Consider the following 27454-nt stretch of genomic DNA (forward strand, 5'->3'; position numbering starts at 1 on the left):
CGCGCCTGCGCAGTGCATCCAGGGGCTCGGCGGCGTTCGGTGCTGAAGTGGGGCGGATGGCAGAAAAACAGCGGCGATGGACTTTACACCGCGGGATTCCAGTTTACGATGTCGTTAAATAAGCATCGGGACGTCGCTTTTTCACACCTATCATCCTAGGACACTGACAGCCCACCGCAAAGGGGTAAGGTGGTGATTATTCTGCGCTAAGGGTCCACACGGGCTGGCTAGCTGACGTTAGCACGGCGCTAGCTGCTGCTCAGCTGCCACCGCCTCCTCTCCCTGCGAGAGATAGCCGATCTCAGGCTGACTGCTAAAGCTAGCGAGAAGAAAGTGGGTGGTGTTTGATTTCTGTAAAATGTCTGTGCGGCTGACAGCGCTGTGCAGCCCCCTCTCTGACTGCATTAGCCGTCGGTGGTGTCAGCTGCGAGGGGATCCCCCTCTGCCGGCCGGCTGGTCGGACCTGCAGCGACTCTGCTCAGATGGTTCTTGCAGCTGCAGGAGACAACCATGCAAAACAAACCAGCCGAGCAGCTAGCCAGCAGAGCTAGTGTACAGAGGGTGAGAGCAAGGTCTGATGAGATTGCCTTCTTCATATCTGAAGATATGCACAGGCCTTCAGGGAGATTCAAAAGATTCCGTTCTGCGACTGTCCTGTTAACTTTCTCACTCGGGAGTGCATTTTGTGTGTGTTGTTTATCTAATGTAATACACTGTTAAGAGATCATGCAGTGCACAGCTGTAGCAGCACCATCACTGCAGTTTCCCATGGGTGTGTTGAGTCAGAGGAGCCCAGGTTATGTTGCAACTGCATCCTGAGAGACTTCCTGATTAATCTCATTAGGCCTGTACTCTTCATTCAAAGAGGTTTAACAGAATGCAAGCTGACCTATCAGCATCTGATGTTATTTGCTTCTAGGATGGCAACTTTTATTCTTGAAAGCAGTGAAACTCGGTGGAACCAGTATCGACATTTAAATTGATCCCTAAAAGCATTCAGTGATATGTCCTTTCTCATATATATATATATGTATGTGTGTGTGTGTGTGTTAATAATTTAGTCAGGGCTCATTTCTTGTCTCCCTTAATTGATCAGGGACTGTTATTCAGTTTACACGACAGAGCAACACAATATTCACAGTTAACAAGCCATACATTTTTTAAAGCATTTGAAGATTAATTTAGAAATAAGGTTAGCATATAGTGTCCAAAAGAGCAGCTCTAATGTCATTTTTAGACTGTCTGCTGTCTGCAGCACATGTAGCAGAGCAGCTCTTTTTGTTTGTGATGTTGTCTGACAGGGTTGAAAGCATATTTTTTTTCAGTTGTTTTTTTTTTTTCAGGGGTCCATTGAGTTTTGTGAATGTTTAATTTGAAGGTTGTTTAGGGAGTTTGATAGCCAGGTCAATCCTCTTGCTAAGTGTAGAATACTTATTAATTTCTGCAACCAAAAGCTTCTTTAGTTCCCAATAGCGAATTAGCATTTAGGCACCAGTTGTTGTTGTTGTTGTTGTTGGGTTTTTTTTTCTTTAAACACTAATAAAGCAATCAATTTATTTCTTCTTCTAGATGTCCCAATCAGTTGTAGTATCCGGGAAACAATTAAAAATGTTTGCGAGATTGAGTGAATTTAAAATTCAGAAGCCGTTTACATGAATTCTAGATGAAAAGATGAAAAACAAAGTGCTGGTGAAGTTTCAAAGGGTTGGTGAAATTAGGCTAGTTGTTAGCCTCCCGCCCCAAGGCTGGCTTCAGACCAACTAAGCTGATATAAAAAGAGCAGCGCTGGCTCTCGTTGACATATCAAACCTGTAGGTGCCCAGTCAGCAGGCACAAATTAATTTAAGGTATAAGGTAACATCATCCACAAAACAAGGTTAGTAATGAGTATTTTGTGGGATTGTTCTAAATTATTCCCTACCAAAATCTCAGCAATTTCTGAATATATCGGTACTGTACAAAATATAGCTTAAAGGTGTCTTGTATATGAATAGTGCTATTTAAAAAGACAAAAAGCTATACAGAAGAATAAGGACAATAACCAAACAACTTTTTACAGCTGATGCCAATTCAAAAACGTCAAAGGAGGTGTTACTGCAGCATTTCAACACTGACAGCGCTCCCTATGCAGTAGAGGCTTGGACCCGGAAAAAGGCTCGATACGTCATCAGTAACAAAGCGCACAGATTGAGCTCTTTGTTGTGTTTCGAAAGCCATTCCTGTGCAGTTTTATCCCGGGATGATTTAGCTATATTGGAATTTTTTCACTCACTTGGATTATCAGGGGCATCAGTCTCCAAATTCCAAACCGGACCGAGCTTTGTCGTAAACATTTCCCATCGTCATTTTCTTCATTTCATTCAGGAAGCACATCACTAAAGTTGGTGATCATCTTCGCAACAGGAATAAGCAAACTCACAAGTACAATGAAAAAGCCTGATCTTAACAAGCTGCTGTGCAAAATAATTTGTCATAGATTCTTAATATACAAGGGAAACTATTGTTTTCAAACCAGTTTAAACTGGCATGAACGGATGTTGATGCTCCCCTCACGTTGCTTTTACAGTAGAGCAGTATTGAGACTGCATGTTGTGTCATATGGGAGGGATGGTAGTGACATGTGAACCTCGATTTTTTTTATTTTCTTTGTGCTGCTCTTTATCTTGCTAGACATCACTGTGGAGGAAATGAGCCATGTATAGGCAAGGGTGGGTGAGGGACTGTAGATCAGAGCTGATAAGGCTGCTAACCCACTGTAACTGAAGATGTTTAGTTTAGTTTGTTTGGTAAGTCTTTTCAATATTAGATATTATCTTTATCTTCTTTTTTTTTTTTGTATATGCTAATTTTACACTCTAAGTTGCAGACTGCTGATAATTTGCAATAGTGTTAAGGTCACCATGCGAACACCTCTAAGCTGCTGTTATGAGTAAGCACGGTGTTGGAGCACTAATTCCTGCATGAAGAACATGGAGCATGAGGGCTACCTAGGAGACACAGCAGCCTCTCTCAGGGCCAAAATCCAGCATATGGCTTTTGACATTGATTGAGTGTTGGGTTGCAGTGCCAGTGAGCTTAATGCTTTGCACCATAAATGTTTAAGATAAGCATTCGCAGCATCATTTGCCATTTACTGCATTTCCTGGTTGAACTGGTCTTATTCTAACCACATCCTTTAGCTTATCACAAGTAAAGTATTATGGTATCAGCGTCTGTGTTGGTGGCTGAGAAGAGGAAGCTGTTGCACAAAGGCGTCAGAGGAAAAGTACAGCTTCAGCTGATGTCTGTTTTCAATACAGATGAATATGCTAGCTTTTTCACATAGTCAACTTCCTCATTAACCAGTAGATCTTTGTCATCGTTAACCCCTCTCGTGTAGTGATTGTATATTAAAATACAGTCCATTCCCAAATTAAATGTAAATTTTTACATTGTCCTATGGCTGTAGTGCTGCTTATCTATCTAGACTACTTTGGTGTGAGCTGCTCAGTTTGGGAGGTTTTGGCTGAAGAAATGCCTACCTTTGTCTTGAATGTATGTAATGTAAGTAATTGGCACCTTCCTCGTGGTTCTTCAATGGGCACTACATTAAAAAAATAAAAACACAATATCTTTTTTTAGAAATTAAAGCCCGGTGACTGAAAAAGTCCTGGTGTTCACAGGTTTATGCAGCAACTGTTTTTCTTTTGAACTACACCTGGCAACAACACAGGATGTGACAAGATATAAACTCAGCTGAGCTGAGCTCAAATGTTAGGCAGTTTCATACCTATTTTGGCCGGTGCGTGTAGATAGTAGAAAGAAAAGAGTTCTACAACAAGAAACATGAATAACCAGATCGTAGTTTCTAGAAAAGGGCATTGCTGCTTAGTTTATCTGCTGCAATCTTTGGCAATTGAGCACACGTAGACAAGTAAGAGTAGATATCTTTACCACTTATAACTCCAAAACTGGGCAACTCAAATGGGAAAAAGAAAGAAAAGATCTACACCTAATCTAGATGGAGGAAAATGAGGTTCTGCTCTGTGTCGCATTTGCTCGTATCTGCTTCTGTCTTCTTGTCGTTGCAGGATATATTTCTCCTGACTGATCATTTTCACTTAAAGTCAACTTCTGTGTTTCATGGTGTTTTCTTTTTGTTCATGTTCTGTGTTTTACAGATGCTGCACTTTCAATGCTCCCTACACCCTCAAGTCCATAAATGACCCTTTCACAGAGTTCTGAGGAAGCTTAGGAGGTGTTGGTGAGAGAAGCAGAAGTAGCGAGTGAAGTAAGGAAACGAGGGGAGGAAGTGGTCGCATTTCACCTCAGCTCTCGTGTCCCTTTCTGTGCCAGTTGGTCAGGGATGGTGATACCAGTAACCTCTCTGCCCTGTGGTGAAAAGAACCTCCTCGCCTTGCCCCAAATCTCCTGCAAGTCAGAAAGACGCTCAGACAGTCCCCCAGTCAGTCACTTCGTCAACCAGCCTGCTAGCATCCAGCAACCTATTACCTCATGCCATGACTGCTCTGTCTGACCTGTGTTTAGGAACTCACTAATTCATGGTAAGTTTCACGCTTGCCCAGTAATTTAATTAATATATTTATTTATTTAGTCAAATGCTTTGGTTAAAGGGTCAAAATGAAAAGTCATATGTTCATGTTCATAACCAAAGTTTGCAGTTGTGGTCCTGGAGGTTGACGGACCAAGCAACATCTGCCAGATCGTGTAAGATAATGAGTCGGCAGCAAAGGGTGACTGGCTTTTACTTCTCGATTTTAAAGTTGAAGTTTTGATTTTCATTTGGAATTCTCAGAATGGACATGAATTTAAATGTTGCTTAGTAAAAGTCTTTTCTTCATGGAAGTGAAACAAAGCAACCCACTGGTTATTTGTATATAGTGCTTGATATCAGTCGGTTATTAGCCATGAATGGAAAATGATCTGTCACCTTGAAAGGACGTTCTTTATCTTTGAAAACGAGGTGTTGTTAACTCAGAGTTAGAAATAATTTGTGTTCAGATAACTAATGGTAAGATGCTTTTTCTCACAGTTTCTCAACAAACGGTTTATTTGTTTTTTGTCTTTTTGTAAAAAAAACACTATTAACCATTTTCCCTACCACAACAAAGTGAGAATGGAGGCAGGCTGCGACTTACGTGCCACAGTGACATCATTATTCTGTTCTTTTACTTTTTGCACTTAGTACCTCATCAAAGCAAACGCTGCTTGCGCAGATGCGAGGTCAAAGTCTGCACAAGGTGCAAATGTTTCTGGCGTTTTACATGTGGCACTAATTTGTGAAATAGGACACTAGTTTCATTTGCATCGCTCTCGTGAAAAACTGCCTGATGGTGAAGCAGAGTGGAAGCTTCAAAGTCAAGTTGGACTTTTGGATGATGATTGTTTTGGTTAATATGGCGTCCTCTATTTTGGTATTATTTTAGTATTTGCAAAAATGTACTGCACGTATGACAGATCTTGTAGCTATCTTTTTCATCTGTTTTTTTTTTTTTCTTTGCCCTCTGATGTTATTGTGTTAGTATTTCCACTCATTTGCATGACATGTCAATGCATCCTCCTTCTCTGGCTTTGGAACAAAGCCATACCCTCTCTGTGGTTTACGGCTAACAGCCTGTTTTTCCACAGTAGCCGCCCAGTTGCTAAATAACCGATGGCTGCTCCGCTGGACGGACGAAAGCATTTGCATATCGGGCTTGTCTTTTTAACCGTACCTTCCATGTTTCTTCATTGAAGCAAATTATCCGTCTGTAGAGTAGAGGGAACAAAAAAGAAGAAAATTAGTTATTTTTTTCTTCTTTTTTTTTAAATTTGGATTTTCACATTTTTTATGAAAAGATTTTAATTTGAACCATGACATTACAGGTAGGAGTGCTTTTTCAGTCAGTATACTTTTAATTCTCATACTGCATTTGATTAGACCCTCCCAGCTATGTAAATGCATAAAACTTTAAAGCTAAAGTTTTGACATCCTCGTGGCTGATCTTTCTAGCATTTCTAGTTGTATATGTTTGCAGCTGAGCTTTACGTTACGGTTAAAGCTTATGGCACTGTGAGGTAAGGGTTTTCCCAGTATAATAAGCTCACCAAGTAAACACGATAAATAGCATAAGGGTCATAAGAGTAGGTGAAGTTTTAGATATAATAAGGGAAACTTCTTGTTTCTAAACAAGTTGATTTGGATTTCGTACATGGCGTCAGTCATACCTGGGGTATCACACTAGGGTAGGATGAATTTTTTTTCCCACCATATCCAGGTTTTATCTGTGAAACCATTCTCCTCATTTTAGACTGTTTTAAAGAAAGTTATGTGCAATGAATATGAGAAGATGGGAACAAAATGTCAGTCCTCTATCTGCAAAACTGTGGTTTCTACACGCCTCCAGATTCATCATTCTGTGTCAACATGAGCTACACCCCTGAAAGTCTGTGTGTATAGAGCCGTAGTACAAGATATTTACCCAAAGAATTTTGAAGGAATAAGTTTAGGTACTTTTCTAGATAATGGAATTTTAGAATGGCCTTCTCAAAAAAGAGTCCTTAAAAAACTGTCTAAAAATAAACACCTCTAACCCAAAGATTTGCATAATTCCTATTAAAGAGCTGCAATTTTCCTCTGGAATATCTTACTGGCAAATCAGATATGTTCAGAAGAGACATGGAGGAGCCCACTGACTAGTCTATAGTGTAATTTTGTAGACTCATGGCAATCCCCATGTATTTGTACTTTTTTTTTATTCATAATTTTTTTCCCCATGTTGTGGCACATTAGTAAAGAAATCATGACTGTAAGAATAACTGCTAACGTTTTTCCAGTATTCGCATGCTTTCGTTTGCCTATGTAAAACTAATGAGACACACCAGATAAATTTTCGTCGCTGCTACCGGTAGAAGTGATTTTATTTCTCCAATTCTGCATCCACAGAAATTTAAATTCAAAACCTCACAGATTTGAAACAGAAATTTCTGCCAATCTGTCTAAGAATGATTGCAGTCAGTCCAAGGAATTCTTTGGAGACCTGTGCATGAGGTGAAGTTGACAGTGTTGCACTGGTCACTGCAACTACTTGCAGTCAGTCTTCCACAGCAGAAGAATTCAGTGCAATCTCTGGGCAACCACAGATTTATTTATTTTATTTCATTATTAATATTTCTTTTTCATTCAGACACAGAGAGGTAGCCACCATATTTTTATTCCACTGTTACTGAGAGGAAAGGACTCTCCAAGATGGCTTTAATTAAAGGAGAACAGAGTGTGACTACAAAATTGCTAGCTGCACATTTTTGTTTCTCGTGGCTATTTTTAGGCATCGAAAACCGTTCTTAAAGTAGCTGTAGCTGCAGCGGCAAAGAAATAGCCCACAAAACCCTTGCAAAAGTTTCCAGTTCAATCAGTGAACACTGCGCTGTGCTTACTGAATATCCAATTATAGTGATTTTTGAAGTGGCTGACGGATGTTTTACAAAATTATGACAACCAATTTCTCCCTGTGCACCTTTAGAGCAATATTGGACTTGATTTCTCAGTTTCCTTCTGGTGTTAGACAGTTTGATAAAACAAACACAGAATACCTCTAAGATTTTTTTTCATTGACTCCTGATTCATCACATCGATTGAGGCAATAACTGGCTGATTGATCAGCAATTTCATTACTGCAAGGTGTTTTCCCCAGTGAGATGCAATAACACAAAATGGTATTTATGTTAGACTATGCTAATAATACAATGGGCGTGGCTTTGCTTTACACTTTGAATGACCTTTGTCTGAATATCCAAGACCTGACAGAGGGGGCTTTGGTTTTTAGTCTTCAGAATCTTTAAAAGTGAGTGAAAATCAGTTTGAAGCAATAAGGAGAGTGCAGGCAAACACTACACGTGTTGTTGTTCTAGGATATCGTTGGTTTGTTGTACACCAAATGGCATCATCGAATCATCTGGACATTTATGTTCCTGATACGATAACGTCTTTAAATGGCGTTGGTGCTCCCAGGATACTTGAGCACCAGTGTGAGTGTTTTAGGCTGGAGCCTGTCAAACTGTAGCTGTCGTGGATCAAGAAGTTTTTGGTCCAGCACGTGCGAGGAATCAAACATGAAGGAATTAGCAGGAGAGAAACCTGTAACGGTATCGTACATTATTGTCATTTCAAAGCAAAAGATCGCAATAACTTTTTAGGTTGACGTCATGCATCAATTCACATAGCGGATGTACAAAACCTGAGTGAGTTGGTATGAATTCTCATGAATTTGTGCCTGCCTGTCTGTGTTTGTGATCCTGTTTTTCTGTGTCGGTTAAAATTAATTTGTAATTTCTGTCAAAGCTGAGTGAAAGACTTGGCTCAGTGCCAGAAACTCTCACAACGTATGAAGAAGGGAAGTTCCTGTACTGTCCTGCCTGAGTGCTCTTCCTCTCTCCCCTGCACATAAATTCACCTGTTGCACAGTTTCTGTTTTGTTTCCTCATCTACTGTAACATCTGAAGGTATAAGATGTTTAACTGCACGTTCTCGTCCTTTTTACGGTGAAGCCCCGGAGTGTGAGTGGAGTGGAGATGAGAAAAAGGCAGGCGGCTCATATTGAGGCCCCACCCCAGGCCCCTGGACAGCCCCGACCCAACACCTGCTGCCTCTGCTGGTGTGGCTGCTGCAAGTGTCTCTGGTAAGAAAATGCAAAGCTGTACTAACAAAACTAGTCCGTGCTAATATTATGCTATACTTTATTAGTTTTTAAGCAGCACCCGTGTTGTATTCTGTTTGTTTGTCCATCCTTCACGTGAGTGCAGTATCTCAGGGATGCCTTGAGAGAATATTTTTCAAGTTTTTGCACAAAAGTTTCCTGCACACCATGTGCTTTTTAGCAACCTTATCAGTTAATTGCAAACCACAGTGCGTGACATGGGCCTGGTAAACTTGAGTCAGCCATCAAGTTTGATGCATGTAAACGGTGCAAAGACGATGCCCGCAGAAACAACCCACACGGCTGTTTGTTTCTACTGCTCGCCCGTGATGACCGCCAGAGGGTAGAGTTTGCAAACATGTTTGTTTTGCACATTTTACTTCCATTATTTGGTTTTGTTTTTTCCCCCACTGTTGAAACAATTAGCATGGCAACTCACGCTGGACTCCCATTGGCTCATCGGCACACGCGGTTCATTGTGGCTGTAATTTTGCAGGATATCTTTAGCCACAACAGCTAACTTTGAACCTATGTCATTGTGTATAATAAAACCAGGGCTGTGCAGCCACAACCAAAACTAGGCCAAAGACCTGAGGATGAACTGGTTACATTTTTGCGATCAAAGGTCAAGGATGTTGTGGTTTCACTTCAGAAACACCCAGTAAAGGTCGCTCACACAACATGTTTTTGGAAAATAAGTCATGATTTCATGCTAACCATAACTACTCACACAGCTGTTTGTTGGTTGTTGTTTTTTAGCAGTTTATTAAATTGAACTGTGAAAACAAAGAAAAATGTGTCACTTGCAGTGATTGAGCACCTATACTTCCTGACTAACACCAAAAAGCAAGTTAGGTACTAGCTGGTAGCATTTATCAGCTAAAATTGCAGGTGGAGACCAACATAGAACTGAAACAAAGAATGTTATTCATCAAGTAGCTCTAAATAAATGATTAGAATAAACACCTTTGTGCTGACAATGTCATGCTGTCTGGTGGTTATGTCATTGTTGTTCCTCTGCAGCCCTGAAGAGGCCAAAAAATCCGTTATTGCCAGTTAAAGTTGCATAGCAATAAGTTGGCAGCACAGACAAGCAGAATAAATAACTGCAGTCTGTTTTGCTTTAGATTAGCAGTATCTGGTTTTATCCTTTGAAAAAGAGGCCCAAAGGAACCACTGAACAAAACCAGTGTCTGAATTGATCATACAATAATGCAAACAGCATTTTAGCATTGTGTGATTAGGCAGCTAGTTGACAAATTATTTATTTTTCTTAATGGTTTCTTCATTTTTGTGTTGTGCTGTTATTTTGAACAGTGTAGACATTTTTAATAGTGTGAGCCTTAAGAGATTAAAATGCAGCCCTGGTACCTGAAATAATAAACAGTTGTCCTGCCCTTAATCCCGTTGCCCAATCTGTGATGTTGCACTGATACTGAGTTTTACCTCAGCTGAATGTTATTATTATTAATGCATTTCAGTGTCTTTAGTTGCAGACGGGCTGTCCACTTAATTCATCACCAGGCAGCCACCCCTAAACTATCTTTGGCTTTGCTGAGTTATTTTGAGCTCCAGAGTTGTAATCAGCTGCAACAGGCTGTTTCTGATTCACTACACAACATTGTCATGCAAAATCACCATATGCACAACTTAAAGATAACAGTGGTGCTGCATATAGATATACGAGGATTACTTGAAGCAGATTGCTTTTTAGTTTTTTTCTCTTATACCGTGTACGGCCGCAGACTGACTGCGGCAGCTTGCTACTCTGTCACTCAGTGAACAGAGTCCTCCCTGTGCTGGGAGACCGCAGAGCAATGCTGTCCATGAATCTTTTTTCCTAAAAAAATGATGATTTTAATCAGCTAATCACCTTTCAAAAGCACAGTGCATTTAGACATGCTCAGGATGACCTGCTGAAGTTCAAACAGAGCATCAGAATGGGGAAGAAAGGTGATTTAAGGGGCTTTGAACATGTCATGGTTGCTGACAGACAGGCTGGTCTGAGTATTTCACAAACTGCTGATTTACTGATCCCACAGAACTCATTTCTCTGGGTGAAAATACTAGAGGTTAGAGAATAATGGGCAGACCACATTGAGCTGATAGGCGGTAAAAAAACTAAATCCAAGAACCACTTTTTACAACCAAAATATGCAGAAGAGCATCTCTTAACGCACAACATCTTAAACATTGAAGCAAATGAACTGCAGCAGCAGAAGATCAGGCTACCACTGAGAAAAAGAAATTGAGACTACAAAATTGGAAGAAAAATGCTCCGTCTTGATTTCTGCTGTAACGTTCAGATGGCAAGTTCAGAATTTGGCATAAATGAAGGCATGCAACCATCCGATCCTGTATCAGGGATTCACAGGGAGGCTGCTGCTGGTGGTTCTATGGTGGGGACATCTTAATGCACTTTGTTCCTCTTGTTACCAACTGAACACAGTGAACCCATCATGGCTGTTTCCAGCAGGATAACGCACCGTTCTACAAAACTCAAATCCTTATTGTCGGTTTCTTGAACACAACAATAAGTTCACTTTTCTCAAATGGCCTCCACAGTCACTAGATTTTAATCGAAAAGAGGTTCTTAGTGATTTGATGGAATGGGAGATTTGCATCCTGGACGTGCACCTGTCTATTTGCCCCTCAATGCGATGAGGTCGTTCTGTACCCTTAGCACACACAGCCCCTAATCCAAATGTTTCCGCCTCCGTGCTCGACTGTAGAGATGATGTTGTTTACTCAGAATTTTTGTTCCTCCAAACAAGTTGATGCCAAAAAGCTCAATTTTGGTTTTATATGACTACAACACTTTCCCCCAAGCCTATTCTGAATCATTTCCTGAATCATTTCATTCACTGGCCACCTTAAGATGGGCCTGTATATGTGCCTTCTCGAGCAGGGAGACCTTACAGGCACTGCGAGATTTCAGTCCATTACGGCATAGTGTGTTATCAGTGGTGTTGCTTACTGCCTTCAGATCATTAACAAGCTACTCCCATGTAGTTTTGGGCTGATCTACTTCCTCATGATCATCCATACCCATAAGGCAAGATCTTACATGAAGGATAAGATAAGATAAGATACCTTTTATTAATCCCACGAGTGGGAAATTTAATAATAATGATGACACAAGCAGTTGACCCCTTCTCGCCAAGTTTCTTTCTGATAGTCTTGTAGATCATTCCAGCCGTGTTCTGGTCTGTAATCTTGTCCCTGAGGTCCGTTGACAGCTCCTTGGTCTTGCCCACGATGGTGGGTTGTAGAGGATCGTATATTCAATGATATGGAAATCGGTTCAGAGCTTTTATGAAATGTGTTTGGTTTTCTGGGTTTTTGGTTGACATTCTGTCTCGCCGTTAAAAGGAGATGAGTCATAAACGAAAATCATTTGTATTATTTTTAACAAAGCAGTGCAGATGTTACACACAAGGATAGCCAGGACACTGACACAGTTTTCACTGTTTTAGCTTCAGGGGAATGAAGGAAAGCTGTGACTGCTACATCAAAGTGCACGATGAACTCTGAAGAAACACCTCAAGATTTGGGGATTTGTGTGTGTTTGTTTTCTTGTTGAGAGTAGAAGAGTAGAGTAGAACTATTATTTTGACTTTACATAAATGCTAGAGAGCATTTTTTTTTAAAGCTCGGACCTGTCATCTGTCACCATTTCTAAATTGTCTATGTCTTACACCAAAATCTGAGCACAAACAGACAGGTTAAAAATATGTTTTGATATTTCGGGGAACCAGCAGAGTTTCCAGGGCGTCGCTGAGTTCAGCCGAGTATCACTTTCAAAAGTTCAGGTCAATTGTGGCTCAGCTATAATTAATATTAGAGCTGGAAGTATTAGTCAGTGGTTTGACAAAAAAAAAAATGCAAAAAGGCTAAAAATCTCTCTCCCAAAATGTGAACTTTTAGTGTTGTGTGATTGTAAAATTAAAAAAAGGTCAACTTTGGTAAAGGTTGGTGATTTTTTTTTTTTCATTATTATTTATTTATTTTAAACATGAAGTTTAAAAAAAACAGTGATGATGTGCATTTGTCCCAGATTGAAGGATCAGAATCCAACACAACCAAAAAGAAAATAGTCAGTATCCTGTCACATACAGATTTCACCTTAGAGAATAAAACCTCCTGTACCATGTTGCCCATGAGCAAGGCACCAAAGCCAGGTGCTGGTACGCAGCTCCTATAGCTGCTTTGCTGTGGCTCCAGTCTTGCTGCGAGAGGGGAGTGAATGAAACATTGTTTTCAGGCAGTGAATGGTGAATGTGCTGCTTTTTTCACACCACTTCATCTGAAGTGGTGGCAGCCTGTGGACTGTGACTCTACTGTGTGTTTTTCAGTCAGACACTCATATCAGATCTCCAGAATGAGCCTGGAAATTTGTCCTCAGAACCCTATATGTTTATTTATTTTAGTGTCGAGGCCGGCGGGGATCGTTAGTCCAGCCTGTGTGACACTGCTTAGAGTTGTATACGAGCTGCTTGTAAAGCACATATTGCTCTCTGTGTCACTTTTTTTGCAGTCGTGCCAAGTCGAGAAGTAGAGGCGTGTGTGAGTTTGTGAAATCTCTTGTGCCGTTTTAGAGGATCGGGGTGTATGAAAGTATTAATCTTCTTTTTATTTTCTCCCAACCTCTTACCCTTTAACCCCTCCTCATCCACCCTCACACAAGGCCCTATTCTGGTAGGGGTGCCTTCTATTTCCATCCACACATCACATGCAAAACAGCTGTGAGGAACAGCCTGTATATTTAGCAGTATTGTGAGGGCGCCAGGGGGCTGAGGCTAGCTTAGCCCATTACTTCTGCACAATGGGGACTTTGACAAGAGACTGCAAGAGGAAGGAAAGATCCTCCATGGTGTGGACAAAAATAGACAGCTCAGTGTGTGTTGCATTGTGGACTCAGCAAGTGTGACTGAGCTACGATAGACACAGAGGCTACCGTGAGTGTTTGCATAAAGACCTTAACTGATGCTTTATTGTTTTAACAGAGTACAAATTAACAGCTGAGAGAGCAGAGCTGCTTTCATTTTATCAGGTTTTATCAAGGTGGTGTCTTAGTGAGAAGCAGGAAGTAGAAAATGTCTGCCAAGCCACTGTTATGCATTTGAGACTTCATGGTATAAAACTGTAGCTTGCAGTAATCGTAGTGGAAAGCAGAAATTTCAGTTGACACACGAGATATCTTTAAATGTGTTACTGCCTTTTTGTCCATGAGTTCTGACCGGTGGGGTAATCTTTTTTTTTTTTTTTTATTTAATTTTTTATCTGCTATTACTAAGTCCTGCTCCTAAATTTATACCACATATCTCTCTTATCTACACTCCTCTGCACAGTGCTACTGCACAGTGCAAATTTACTTAAATGTAGGCCTGCAGGAAAGTCTAACCAACCGCTGAACAGTAAGGCATACAGTAAACACAACCCACATAACCGTTTCCTTTTTAATAGTTTCAGACTCATGCAGATACACTTTTCATACAGCACTGTTTGTAGCTCTTTGCTATTTTAAACAATATGTGTAGAGAGTGAAGGTTGGGGCTGTACTGAGAAGACAGTTTAGACAGCGTGAGATGCTGGGACACGAAAATATATCAAGTGTTTATTAACCCAAAGCGGCTGTGCTTGCTGACAGTTACTGGAGCATGCTGTCAGTTTAGATATAATTGATATAAGCCTCTAGCTGCCATTTATTTGCCTCCTGATGCTGTGCATTATGAAGCAATTCCCAGGTTTAGCACTGCACTTTGGTTTATTTGACAGCTGGTGTACCCATGGAACAATAGACAGGATTACAAATAAATCTGGCTCTATGTAGCTGATCGAGTAAATTTGACTCCAGCGTCTCCTACACTTATGTTGTTGGCTAGCTCTTAAGATCCTTTATGAGAGGAGAAATCAAGTTGGCTGGATGTAAAGAAGAGAATGCAGAAGAAGTGAAGCAGTGCTTTAGTTAGGTGGATAGACTGGACAAAGGATTTTGAAGATGGAGTTTCTTGGTTGGAGGAGCACTACAGAAAAGATTCATGGATGTAGTGAAGGAGGTGCTGGTGGGACAGAGGAAGATGGAGGCAGATGATCTGCTATGGTGACCCCTAAAGGGAAAAGCCAAAAAAGGAGGAGACCTGAGCCTTTCCTTCCTGCAGTTTCAGTTTAGTTTTGTTGTTGTTCTGTAGCAGGTTGGTGAAAGTGAAATCATTTTTTAAGCATAATGATCCCTATGAACACTTTTAATTATAATATTAGAGAAGTTTGACCTGAATAAACAATGTTATCATTTTTTTTTTTTTTTTGGCTATTGTAGGACTAGCTTCCTGGCTATCAGCAGCAGATGATTAGTTCCTATTGGGAAGCTTTTATTACAGTAACAGTAATCTAATAACTTGCAGTCAACTTAGGTAATGTTGTATTAGCTTCACGTGTCTCCTCTGCTCCATTAAAGGGCACATAAATGATGTAAATGACAAATTATTTATGAATTATTGATTTTCCCTTCTCCAATCCATCCAGGGGTAGAGAAAACACTGACATGTTTATCACAGTCAATTTAATGTTACGACCCTAAGTGTATACATAAATATTAAAGAAACGTTCCCATTTTAATAGACATATATTGAGGCTTTTATTTTGGCAAGTATAATGCTTTCTTCCTTTGATCCAGGAATGAAGACAGAATGGAGAGGAGTGAACGGCAGACCTGCACCAAGATGGACAGTATTGAAGCTACTGAAGAACAGTGAGTTCAGCTATCTATTCTCCCGTTTGTGTCCCTCTATCAATCTAACACAAGTGTCTTTTTTCTTTCTTTTTTTTACTGTAGACGCCCTAGCCTAGAGGAGGTGTTGTCGTGGGCACGGAGCTTTGAGATGATGCTGCGCTCGCTGGAGGGCCGGGAGGTTTTCAGGCAGTTCCTGCGTTCTGAGTACAGCGAGGACAACCTGCTTTTCTGGTTGGCCTGTGAAGAGCTGAAAAAGGAGACTGATCCCACAGCGGTTGATGAGAAGGCCAGGATTATATATGAAGATTATGTGTCCATATTATCACCCAAAGAGGTGAGCCACCACAGGAACGCAACCGAAACACAACAATCAAGACCTTGCACTAAATGGCAAACAGGTTTCCTGAGGGTCATCTTTAGTCCTGATTTATGAAACTCATGTATGGATTGCTTTGGTAGTCTCCAGTAATTAATCCTAATGAAACTGACGATGCTTTCCTTTTCTTCTCGTTCCACTAGTTGTGTTAGGGCAATTTCCAAGGAATGCATGTCGCTATCAGGAATAAGTGTGACCACTTTACTATTCCCAAGATAAATTTTCCATTTAGCTACTACTTTATTTCCCATCAGCCATAGCTAGACTTCGTGTAGGGTTCATCACTAATTTAAAAATGCGGCCATGAGAAGTCACTGAACTAAAACTGTAAACACAGTTCATGGCAGTGGGTTCTTATTTCTGATTTACTATGCAGACATGTGCTGATGTGATTTACAACTATAGTTTAAAGTTGGATTGATTCCTCATTTGCAAAAGAAAAACAAAAAATGGTCTTTCCACATGGATATGGGAGCTCTGCAGGTATACTGTGGTGTCTGGAACAGTAACTCTGGCAGAGGATCCGTTGGTTGCTGTGCTTTAGGAGTGAAGCCTCTGTGGAATAGGCTAGTGCTGGCACATCCTGCACATCGGTGTTCCTCTAGCCATTCCTCAGTGTCATTTAATTAATCTATTAGCAGGGTTTTCACATTACTAAAATTTTAAACTGGGCACCAGCACCCTGAAAGATACTATTTCTGATGGCACTTAGGAAAAAATCACAAAATTAAGCATTTTTTATTAAAAAAAATGATAATAATAATAATAATAATAATTAGATCATTACTGGTTCGTGCAAATGTATTCATCCGTTTATTTCCTGTGGCTTCTGGTGACTTGGCACCATATTTCCTTGCTGATCAGAGTTGGTAAGGTAGGGTGCCACAGCTTCTAGTTGCAGACTTTTGTCTGCTTCATTTCCTGTCTGCTTCATAGCTTAACAGACAACTAATGTTACCAGTTACGCTGATGACAACACAAAATTCTTTATAAAGACTGGGGTGTTAGTCTTTAAGACGCCTCGTCACATTTGTTGTGCTGCTGTTCATCTGTTCTAACGTACTGAATCCATTCTGGTAACGTCCGTATCTATCATTGGATTTGATGTTCTGCTTAATCAGGTTATTTGTGCTTATTTGCTTACTGACTTTATGTTTACTCAAATTGGTAGGTTTGTAATGCCTCGGTAAGGCCCTTTGTGGTATGACTACACTCAGAAGCATGATCTTGGTCTTTATACAGTAAAGTCAGAGAGCCTAGTCACTTTATTTAACAGAGGTCTATGCATTTTCTTAATCTTGAGTGAAAAAACTGAACTTTAATCGTTGTCATTTAAAAACCTGCTAGCAGCATGCTGGTTGTTGTGTTTGTATCTCTACTTCATTTTTGTTTGATGTAAATACTATAATTTAACACGACTCTGTATGTTGTTTATGTTATTTTTGCCAACCAGACTGATTGTAGTGGTTACCTTTCTGGGGTGGTGCATGATTCAATGCAGAAGTTGAAGTCCTTAGCACATTTCCTGTCCCAACAAACCACAGATCATCACTTCTACTTAATTTTGTTCTCCTTACCCGAGGTGAGTCTGGACTCACGGGTCAGAGAAGGAATAAACCAGAGCCTGGCGGAGCCGAGCAACCTGATGTACGAGGAGGCCCAACTCCAGATCTACACCCTGATGCACCGGGACTCCTTCCCCCGTTTCCTCAACTCCTCTGTTTACAGAGACCTCCTGGCCAGCAGGAGGCGCACCTGCCTCGACACCTAGTCCCCTCCAGCCTCCATCATCGCCATCAAACGCCAACAAGACTACTACTTAAACTTCAAATACTACTATGGTGCCAGAAGTCGGGTTTGGAAAAATCTCTCCCTCTTTTTTGGTTGAAATGGCCGAGTGACATCCAAGATAGCTGGTTGTTAGTTTTTTTTATTTATATTTTTTAAGCAATTTATATCCAGTTCTCCGCTGGAGGTGGGTCAGCCTTTGCTGGTGGTTATTGGTCAGTTTTAGACCATTAATGCTGGCCAGTGATTGTTTTGCTAGCAATTTGTGCTTTTTGTTATGGTTGACTGGCCAACCCACGTATCAGCTATCAGTTGAGATGGCCAACCTTGGTTAACTGTGGACAAAGACTCCTTAGGAGGTGGGAACAGAGTGCGAGAGAGAGAGACAAAAAGGACAAGCCCACTGTTCCTGTACTGTAATATTTTAGACCTCATGCTTTTTACCCTTACTTAGTGATATTCTCTGTCTTTACTCATTATTTTTAACAACTTTTTAGTTTTTCCAAGTCTGTCCCATTCCTCAGTTGTCTTTCATTTAATTTTGCTCTTCATTCCTTCACTGTCCAAACATGACATCTATCTGTCGGTGGGATTTAGGGCATTTCTTGCCCTTTTAACCAGTAGACACACTGGCTCTGCATGCAACTCTCTCTCACTATGATCGCTTGATATAAGCCGCGGACTGCAACTGTTTTTGAATATTAAGAGGTATTTAAGGGGGGCGGGGAGGACTGTATCTCTGTTTGGCTGTCTGTGTCCAGTGATGGGAAAAAGTAAATTTCTGACATCTTTAGGCTTACTGCAGTATTTTTATTGAGGAGATTTGAAGGTGTCTGCAGCACGTGCAGCACCTACCATTTATCCACCTGTCCATCCAATCCATCCGTCCATCCAAGCACTTTCCTTCTTTAGGATTCGTTAACTGGGAGAAGTAAGGGCTAGAATTGTGGTTGGGCAGCTACATCTATTATTATTACTCATGAACTTTAGACAAAAAAATCTCTCCACTGAGAAAATCACAATGCCTTTACATGCAGGAAAAGGCAGCACAAGTGCTGCTGCAGGTTTTCTGGAAAGCAACCACAGTTTGTCCACCAATCCCTACCTCCCTTTTTTTACCCTCGTTTCCCTCCCTCCTCCTCCTCCTCCCTCCAGTTCAGACCATCAAGGCCTGACAAGCACAGGTGCCCAGTCTAGGGGAAAAAACACAGCTGGAGAAAAACAAACAGACGAAAAAATACATTGAATCCAAATAAATAATCATCTACATTTTTAAATTCTTGAGCAGAAAAGGAGGGCTTACCTTGTAGTGTTTTACAGTGAATTTTTGAGCCGCTTCTGCTTTAAGAACAGTAGCAGAAATTGCGGGTGTAATGTAAAAGGTTATCAAACCCTGGCTTTTGTCTATAAGGCTTTAGCTTTAGTTGTGGCTAAAAACCGGAGATTGGATGCCTGTTATAAGCAGTTACGCCGAACCAGGTCCCAAACACGATGTCAGAGATGCCGTGATGACGTCTGTACTGGTCGCTAGGCTGTGGAGCCTTGGTCCTTCTGCCGTGTGGTGGTCCTTCAGTTAGCTACTGCCTGTTCAAGACGCTTGTTTCTAAATACCAGAGCTAGTGAAGAGGGTTGGTAATAACAACGCTTGCACACGGGGCTAGTAAAAGAAGCTTGCATAGTCATGCTACACACTCGCCTTTTCAACTAGCCGTCTAGGTTTCAGCATGCTGTAGTCAAGCAGTTAGCATGCTTGTGCTAGCCATGCTAATTTTCTACCCCACTGCCAGCCCTCGCGCACACTCTGGTTTGTTTTTCTAATCAGACTTTGACAGCATGCTACGGTAACGGCCGTGTGTTTATGGTACAGTGACACATTTACCAGAGAAAAAAAGAGGAGAGTTTAAGGGGTTGTGCCAAACGTCCCATTAACATTTTTAATATATGAAATGATTTTTTTAATGATGTAAACATTTGAACATGTACATCCACATGAACATGTGGATGTACAGTAGACAGTGCATGAGTGCAGTATATGCTTTTTTTTTTTTTTTTTTTTTTTTTTTTTTTTGTAATTAACTGAGCCTCTGAGTGTATTCAGCACTCAATAGGTAGCTGACCTCCTGGCTTGGTTGGGTGAGTAGTGCCACATCTTAGAGTGTCAATGAAACGGTGCCACTCCTCACTGATTAATGTCGGCATCCATGTTTCTGGCTCTTTTAACTACCTAACATTCATGTGCCAAGCTTGGTCTAGATTAATTATAAGAGCGGATGGTGCACGACGCCTAGCAGGCCTTTGAAATGCAATTGGATGTCAATTTGAGGCTCTGTCTCACTTGTCGGAAAGTTAATTAATAAACACCTTTCAGGATGTAAAGTTTTTGTTTGTTGCCACTGTTTCTAAACTGCAACTTCAGGTTTTGTTGGAGAAACTAAATAAGGAAACGAATGAATACAAAAAAAATCCTTTGCAGGAGCCTGGGATTTTGATGTTTCCTCTAGACTTATTTCAACAAAAGAAACAGACAGGATGTCACAATAGTACAAAAGCTGTCTGCTGTGAATAATGGTCAGGAAGATAGGTTGAAACTAATAACCACGCCACAGTTTTTCAGTGTTCCTTATTAAAAATATACTCTTGTTTAACCTTTGGCAATATAGTACTCACATTCAGGCTATGTGAATATCCATAAGGGCTTGAACTGATATTGCTTGGCTGCTTTAATGAAGAGTTCTGCATGCATGCGCCCAGTTGATCAGAAACAGAGGAATACAGAGTAATTTACCAATTCTGATACCGCAGGATCAGCTTTCACTCTCACTCCTTGGAACAGTTTTACCTTTTCACAAAGTGAAAGCATTTTAGACATTTGTATTTGGACAACTCTGGAACTTTTTAACTCACTCATAAAGCTCTCATGCAGACACATCCCTCTTCTGCACACTATAACTACATTTCCTTGTTTTTTGCAGGTTTTTTTCAGAGTCTATATAAGTAACATGAGAATGTTTCACCAACAACCAGATATTGAAATCATGGTGCAATCAAAACAAGTTTACATTTATAAATTGTGAGATGTGTGTACCTTATTAAATACTCGTAACTGTGGGAAGCTAACAGCCAGCAGGTTTGAAGCTGGCGCGAGTCTCTGCCCAGGGCTAACGGGCAGGCTGGAGTTTAAAACTGGGAGCGTTTTACAAGGAGGACAGACACGGTAGAAACCCAGGTTTTCTGCTCGCGTCCATTCCTCGAAATTTATTGTGACTTTTACACAGCGGGGAGAAGTACACAGTTGTTTATTTTTAATACCTGCGTTTTAAATGTGGATTTTGCAAGCAATGACGATGATGTGAAGTGATATAGTTGTCATCGCTGAGTTTAGATTTTTGTCTTTAAATTTCCATGGATTCCAAGTGAGAGGGTCTTTAAAATGTGGCTGTGGTTTTATTGACTAAATATATATATATATAAGAAAAATATTAAATAAAGGTTGCGAGCTAGAGCTGAAGTGTCCTAACGGGATGGAGGAGGTTTGCGAAGCTTTGGCTTTGGCTGACATGTTTTTTTTTTTTTCTTTGTATAAAAAAGAAAACGAACGTCTCTGTAGGCTTTTCACTACCTCTCATGTTGGTTAATTTATTTCACATCTAGTTGTCAATGTAAAAGTTGTTTTTAGATCTACTTGAAGCCTAACACTGTAAACAAAAATGTGCACAGAAAATGACTATGTATATGACCAGAGGGGTTAAAGAGAGTTTGGCCTAGTCAACATATTTCTGTTTGTTTGTTTGTATGTGTGTTTGTTTTGAACTTGTGTTGAGCTGAACTAGATTTTGCATCTCTATAAAGAATTCAGGAATCCACTGTCTAAGGGCTAATCCCATTTTTGCCTATGCAAATCTGTTACTGTGGGTGAGTTGGGAAAGGGTGAGCTAATGCACCTTTCACCTGTTTTAGATGGACCATGGTTTACATTGCCCTTTGCTGATATTCTTCTTATTCAGCAAAATGTACGCTTATTTTTGTTTATACATACATACAAAACAAGTAATATACAGAGTAAATAGTATATGCCTTCGTGATGATAAAAAAAACAAAACAAGAAACCTTGATGAAAACAAATAAATGTGTTGTCTGACATTATGTGGCTGTGTGCTGGAGTCTTGGTAAACTAGATGACTGGAATTCAACTTGACTGTCATAAAACTGTCATTACTCAGGCTACAAGACTTGTAGCTGACCCTGTGCAGTATTACCTGACTGAAGGAATAAATTTTATTTATTTAAAGATCAACCAAATCATGACTTTCTGTGACAAACATGTTACCCTGACAGTAGCATGTTATTAGACAGTGGGGTAAACAGGGGACCACCAAGGATTTGTCCTTATCATTTTTAAAGCCTAAGACTATGTAACTTTTGGTAGGAAAAGCCTTTTTGTTGCCAAAGTAGGGGTAGGCAGGTGTTTAAACAGCAGTAAGTGTTTAAAGAAAAATATATCCATAGTTTTTATGATCTGAGAAGGAACTTCACTCCTGCATCTCCTCTGGGCTTGTGATGCCTGTGATAAAGAATTTTGATCAACTACAGGTCCTTAGAGACCAAATCACACACGGGAGAGCTTGCCTTTAGTGCTTTAACTAAAATCTAATGAATTAAGTGAGTAGTACAAGACGAGGATGAAGAACAGCGGATAAGGTGGTACAATGGGCTAAGCCAGAGACTAACGTTGGGGAATGTGAAACCAGAAGGGGAGTGACATACAACCATATTCCTATGCTCGACCTGTTAGTGGGGCTTGAAAGAGAGAGGGGAGAGTGGCAGGAGGGGGGATGATTTTTCTCTTTTTTTTTTTTTTTTTTTATTCTGTAATTGTTTTGTCCACCCCCACCCCCCCTTTTTTTTTTTTTAAATCCATATTTCTGCCTACTACAACTTCAGGGTTAAAACAAAATATTGTTTAGAAGTAGCACAAGTCATAGAGTTAGCAAACACACTCAGTAATGTCAGTTGCACAGCAATTTCGTTAGCAATAGCTAACATTAGCCACTTTGTCACAGAGGTCTAAAGACTGCTCGGTGAACGCTTGGCAAACTGATCGCTGTAGAAAGAAAAACTCTCTGATCAATTGGTGAGCAGTTGCTGGAGAACTACTGTAGTACTAAAACTTGAAAAAAGTGTGAGGCAAACTGAAGACTGTTCGCCTTAAAAAAACTTACTGCTGAAATAGACCTTATTTTAAAAAATTGGACGTAGTTACCATGACATCACCCATAGTTTTCTGAAGTCCTCTTTGAAGCTTTGAGATTTTTACCATTGCCGTCATGGTTTAAAAAATGTGGCTATGATTAATGACTAGCGACTTGTACAAGTCCCCAGCCAGTAAGTATACCATGGATAATCATCCTTTTTTTTTTTTTTTTTAAGCATAGTACAAGTTTTACAAAAAAATTTATTTCTTATTCAAACTAAATTAAAATGAGCGACTGAACCCATAAACTCGTCAGCAAAGAAATGTTTGCTCCTGTAGACTTCTACAGGCCTGTATGTCTTTCAAGACTCTTTTGCATTGGGTTAATTTTTGGCTTTGGGAGCTACATCTCTGTTGTATACGGTCTATGGCTGAAGCAACACGTTTCAAAAGGTGCAGCTTTTACTTTGAAGGCGTTGCACTCTTTACAGTTTTAAAACCTCTTGGCGAGTAGTCAGCAAATGCAGACAAGTCAATGTCACGCAAACTTAGGGCAACTGTAGCAATCTACTCATCGTGTACTACTTTGCTATCAGTTTCAGAGATGGCAAGCAACATCCAGAATCCTCTCACACCTGGTTTGAAACTGCTCCTTTTTCCACTGTGACCGATGGTTGCCAAGTGGTCTCCAACTGGTCTCTACGCCTGTGTGACGGGAGTCTTAGTTACATCCAAACTTTGAGTATACTGAGTGAAAAGAGTTTGTTTTACTGCTTATGAATATAATTGTTTTATCTCTAAGAGTGAGACCGTGTTATTGACTCATTCAAAAGTTACATAGTCTCACTTTATAAGGGCTTTGGAGCTGGCGCAAACATGGAAACAAGCTAGCCGAGTCAATGACAGTATCTGCCTTTGAAGTGTGCACTGTCCACACGCAAGTCGCAGTAATTCACTCTAACCATTCAAATAAACCCCGCTCACCATGAAGTATTCCATATTTTATTGTGATTATCTTTGTTGTTTGTCAGTAGACTCTCCACGAATGTTGTGAATTATATGATGAAATGAGTGCAGCACTGTGGCAACAGCAACTTATTTTTCTATTCTTCAACTTACTGTTCTTTTTGTAGCCACATCCAGTCAGACTATCACTGTGTTTATACAGTAGCATCGATGTGGAGCAGAAATGGGCTTTGTGTTTGTTAAACACTCCACTAAGGCAAAACGATAGACTAGTCAGTTATAAGTTACTTACGGGACCATTTATTCAGCTCTAATGAGCCACTTTTAATGTTCAGTTGAGGTTTGATTCAGATCGAAATTATTTTTGAACTTTTTTTTTCGTCAGGAAAATTTAGCTCCTGAACTGAAATGGAAGTAACAGTAGGATGGTTGATGGTGTTTGTGTGTGCGTGTGTGGGTGTGTGTTTTCCTTCTTCCCACAGTGCATCATGGCTAAAGAAAGGTTTATCAATTGATGTCGGTTTTGTGTGTTCCCTCAGTTGGATTTGGTGCCTCTTTATGCTTCACAACAGACCTCAAGATCTTGTTTTCTTGTCTGTCTCACTCTCCCCCTGTCAGGCTTACGCTTTCTCTCTTTGTGACATCACATATACAACTCTGTTATTAGCCGTTAGTGGAGAGACGGGCCAATTTTACAGCAAAAAATTGCACTGATGTTTAATTCCTCCCTCATATTGTCTGTTTTGTACCTCTTCCGGAGGTGTTTGTGCTACTCTCGGAAAGAGATTTTGTCCGTGCGGGTACTGCTCGAAGTTGGTTCTCAACAGTTTTAGGCAATCACTTCTCTCTTTATTGATTTAGATGCCTAAGCCTCTTGCTTTATGTCATGCCTTTGTAGATAGATCACGGTCGTCGAGAAATTATCTGCAGGTGAAAATGAAAAAAAGAATTTTACCGTCACTTTAGGCGATTAGAAAAGTGACATTTTTTTCTATTCAGCATGCTTTGTGCTAAATAAATGAAATAATTCAGTTATTTGCTATAAACGATACTGTATGAGTATGTATTCAAGTACTGCAGTATGCAGACAATTAAAAATATGAGAAACTCTTTTGAGAGGTTCATATTTTTCTTCTAGTATGTTTGACTATAATATTGATGGTTATGAGTACTTAATTCTTGTTTTGAGTGTCTCATGAATTACCCGAATGATTAAATGAACATCTTTGTGTTAACAGATATGGTCAGTTATTTCCACATGCATGATTTGAAGAGAGATTTTACCAGGACAGTGCTTTTTAATCCAGAGTCAGGCTCAACTTTTCGCTGTTTTTCACTGGTTGCTTGACACGTCTCTTGAGCGAGATCCTGATTGCTTTATTTTGACAGGTGAAATTTAATCTTTGTGGTCACTAATGGTCCAGAAGGTGGTCTGGGGTGAGATGTATATTTAATTTGGAGCCTCATCCTGCCGCACTAAACAGATGTGACCTCCCTTTTCAGAATTGAAATGCAGAGATGAGAATAGTAGCCAGTTTAAGGGTGAAGTCTTAAGACAATAGAAAGCATCTCACTGTCTCCAGTCTTCAAGATGACTGCTTGTATGTATGACTTTGAAATTTATCAGAGGAAACTGATTGTCAGTTCTTAACTGTAGCATGTAAAGACTTTTATATCTTCTAGTTTAAACCCAACCTCATGTTGTAAAATAGCACTGGAGGGACTCAAGTCGTGTGTCACACAGTGATTTAAATCTGTACTCCAAGAAAGAGAGAAAATTAAAAAGTATTAGGGAGTTTGGACTTTGTGAGAGATATTCAGTCATGCTTGTACTGGCATTTTTTTGCATGATAGAACAAGACAGACAAAATATTTGCATCCAGTTTAAAAACAAACAAACTAGGTTTAAAGAAAATTGCAGGGAGGAGTGTCAAAAGGAAAACGGATGATATATACTTGTGTACTTTTTTTGGTGAGATTTATTTGGGAAGATGGGAAGAAACTGCAAGCCTGACCTGAGGTTATTAATGCTGCAGTCACACTAGGGAAAAACGGGGTTGGAGACTGAGGCATGACCAAAATTATTGCAACCGTGTGCCGTTTTGGAACCGTCTGCGTGTATTTATAAATTAGATGCCAATTTATTTGCAAACCAGAGTGACTCTAGTCAGCCTGAGTTGACTGCTGGTATTTCTTTATTTTCAATGCCCTAGCGTCTTGCTTTATGCCATGTTTTCTGCAGGTGAAATGGGTTGCCTGGTGGATGAGAGGCCGCTCCCCAATAGGCAACCTGTGAAATTGCCTCATACTTGAAAGTGGGTGCTGCAACCACTTGCAATCAGTCTCCAACCAATTGCAAAATATTCAGTGTATTCACCAGGAGACCATTGGTTTAGTTTTATTTTTGCCATGTTAATTTTTCCTCTAGAGTGACTGAACCATAAGCTAGAAATAAACCTCACATAAAACCATTCTTTTCTTTTTTTTGTAATAGCAGCAGGCTCCAGTTTCATACTTGCAGTCCCTGTTTTACTCTCATCAAGAAAAGAAAATAAGCCTATTTGCAGAACGTCACACAGTTTCTTTACGAATAAACAGCCTAAAAAAATATAGAGCTTTGTGGAATTCAATTAAATAAATAAAAAGAGGGAAACTCGAACTGCAAATGTCCAACTAAGTACAGAATGAGTATGTCTCTGTGGTGGATGAAATGTGCCAAAATAATAATCTACCTTCCACTTTAGTGGAACGGGGTGAAAAGAATTGTTGGAATATAAAAAGATCCTAATGAAACGCATTTCATGAGCTTTCTTTTCATGTTGCTGTTGTGGGTTTGTGTCACTTCTGAATCATTCACAAGTAATCCAGTTACCCAACATGTAACCAACAAAACCATAATATAACGGGCACTGAACCTTTTGAGATGTGACTGATGTGGACTGCAAGAAACCAGGTCAGCCCCCAGTAAAATTGTACAACTCACTCACAAAAGAAGCTTGCTATTATTTTTAATTTTATCTTTACTGTTGCTGTTAATTTATTCCAGTCAGAAGTTTTTCTGTCATTGTTTTTCTTTTTAATCTGAAAAGACACAAAAAAATGTTGTTCATCAGCCTTTAAGCATCATGTTTACACGGTGCTCAGTCTTGGTACACTTTGATCTACGGTTCTGTCTCTGTCTTTGTTTACACAATGACATCTTGCATTAAAAGAAAACTCCAACTTATGGTAACTGCCCTTGAATATCTGTAATTTAAATCGTGCTGCTAGAGAAAGAAATCTAAATGTAACAACTTACAATAAATACTTAATAGATTTTTGCCAAATGTGACTGTGTTTTTCTTTGAAGGTGTGGGAAATGGTGACTCTGATTTAAGGGACTCCAAATTGATTGTGTGAGAGACAAGGTCGGAAACAAAAGAAATATCCAGTGAGCAGCATTTGTGTGGACCAAAAGTCCCTGATGCCAGAGGTCAGGGTGATGATAGGCGGCTGTAACTCAAATAGCCTCTCCTTCCAACCAAGGTATGCAGAAAAGCATCTCGTTGAACCTTCAAGCAGATGGGCTGCAGCAGAAGTCCGCAGTGGGCACCGCTGACGAGTGATCTGAGGCTACGATTGAGTTATCAAAACTGGACAATAGAAGATTGGATAAACGTTCCCTGGTCTGTGCCTTGATTTTTGCTGTGACATTTGGATGGTAGGATCAGGGTACATGATGAAGT

At 40.1% G+C, this 27454-nt stretch overlaps 1 protein-coding gene across 1 annotated transcript; it reads left to right on the top strand.

Annotated features, from left to right (window-relative positions):
* Positions 1 to 27049, top strand: rgs17 (regulator of G protein signaling 17). Its single transcript, XM_084949638.1, has 6 exons — positions 1 to 184; positions 4161 to 4544; positions 8527 to 8657; positions 15352 to 15426; positions 15511 to 15742; positions 17367 to 27049. The coding sequence occupies exons 2-6, from the start codon at positions 4542 to 4544 to the stop codon at positions 17553 to 17555; spliced, it is 630 nt and encodes a 209-aa protein (XP_084805764.1). The 5' UTR covers positions 1 to 184; positions 4161 to 4541; the 3' UTR covers positions 17556 to 27049.
* Positions 27050 to 27454: the final 405 nt, after the last annotated feature.

The sequence above is a fragment of the Perissodus microlepis genome, chromosome 13 (genome assembly GCF_051167445.1).
Source record: "Perissodus microlepis isolate ML-2025 ecotype Zambia chromosome 13, ASM5116744v1, whole genome shotgun sequence".
NCBI classification, from domain to species: domain Eukaryota; kingdom Metazoa; phylum Chordata; class Actinopteri; order Cichliformes; family Cichlidae; genus Perissodus; species Perissodus microlepis.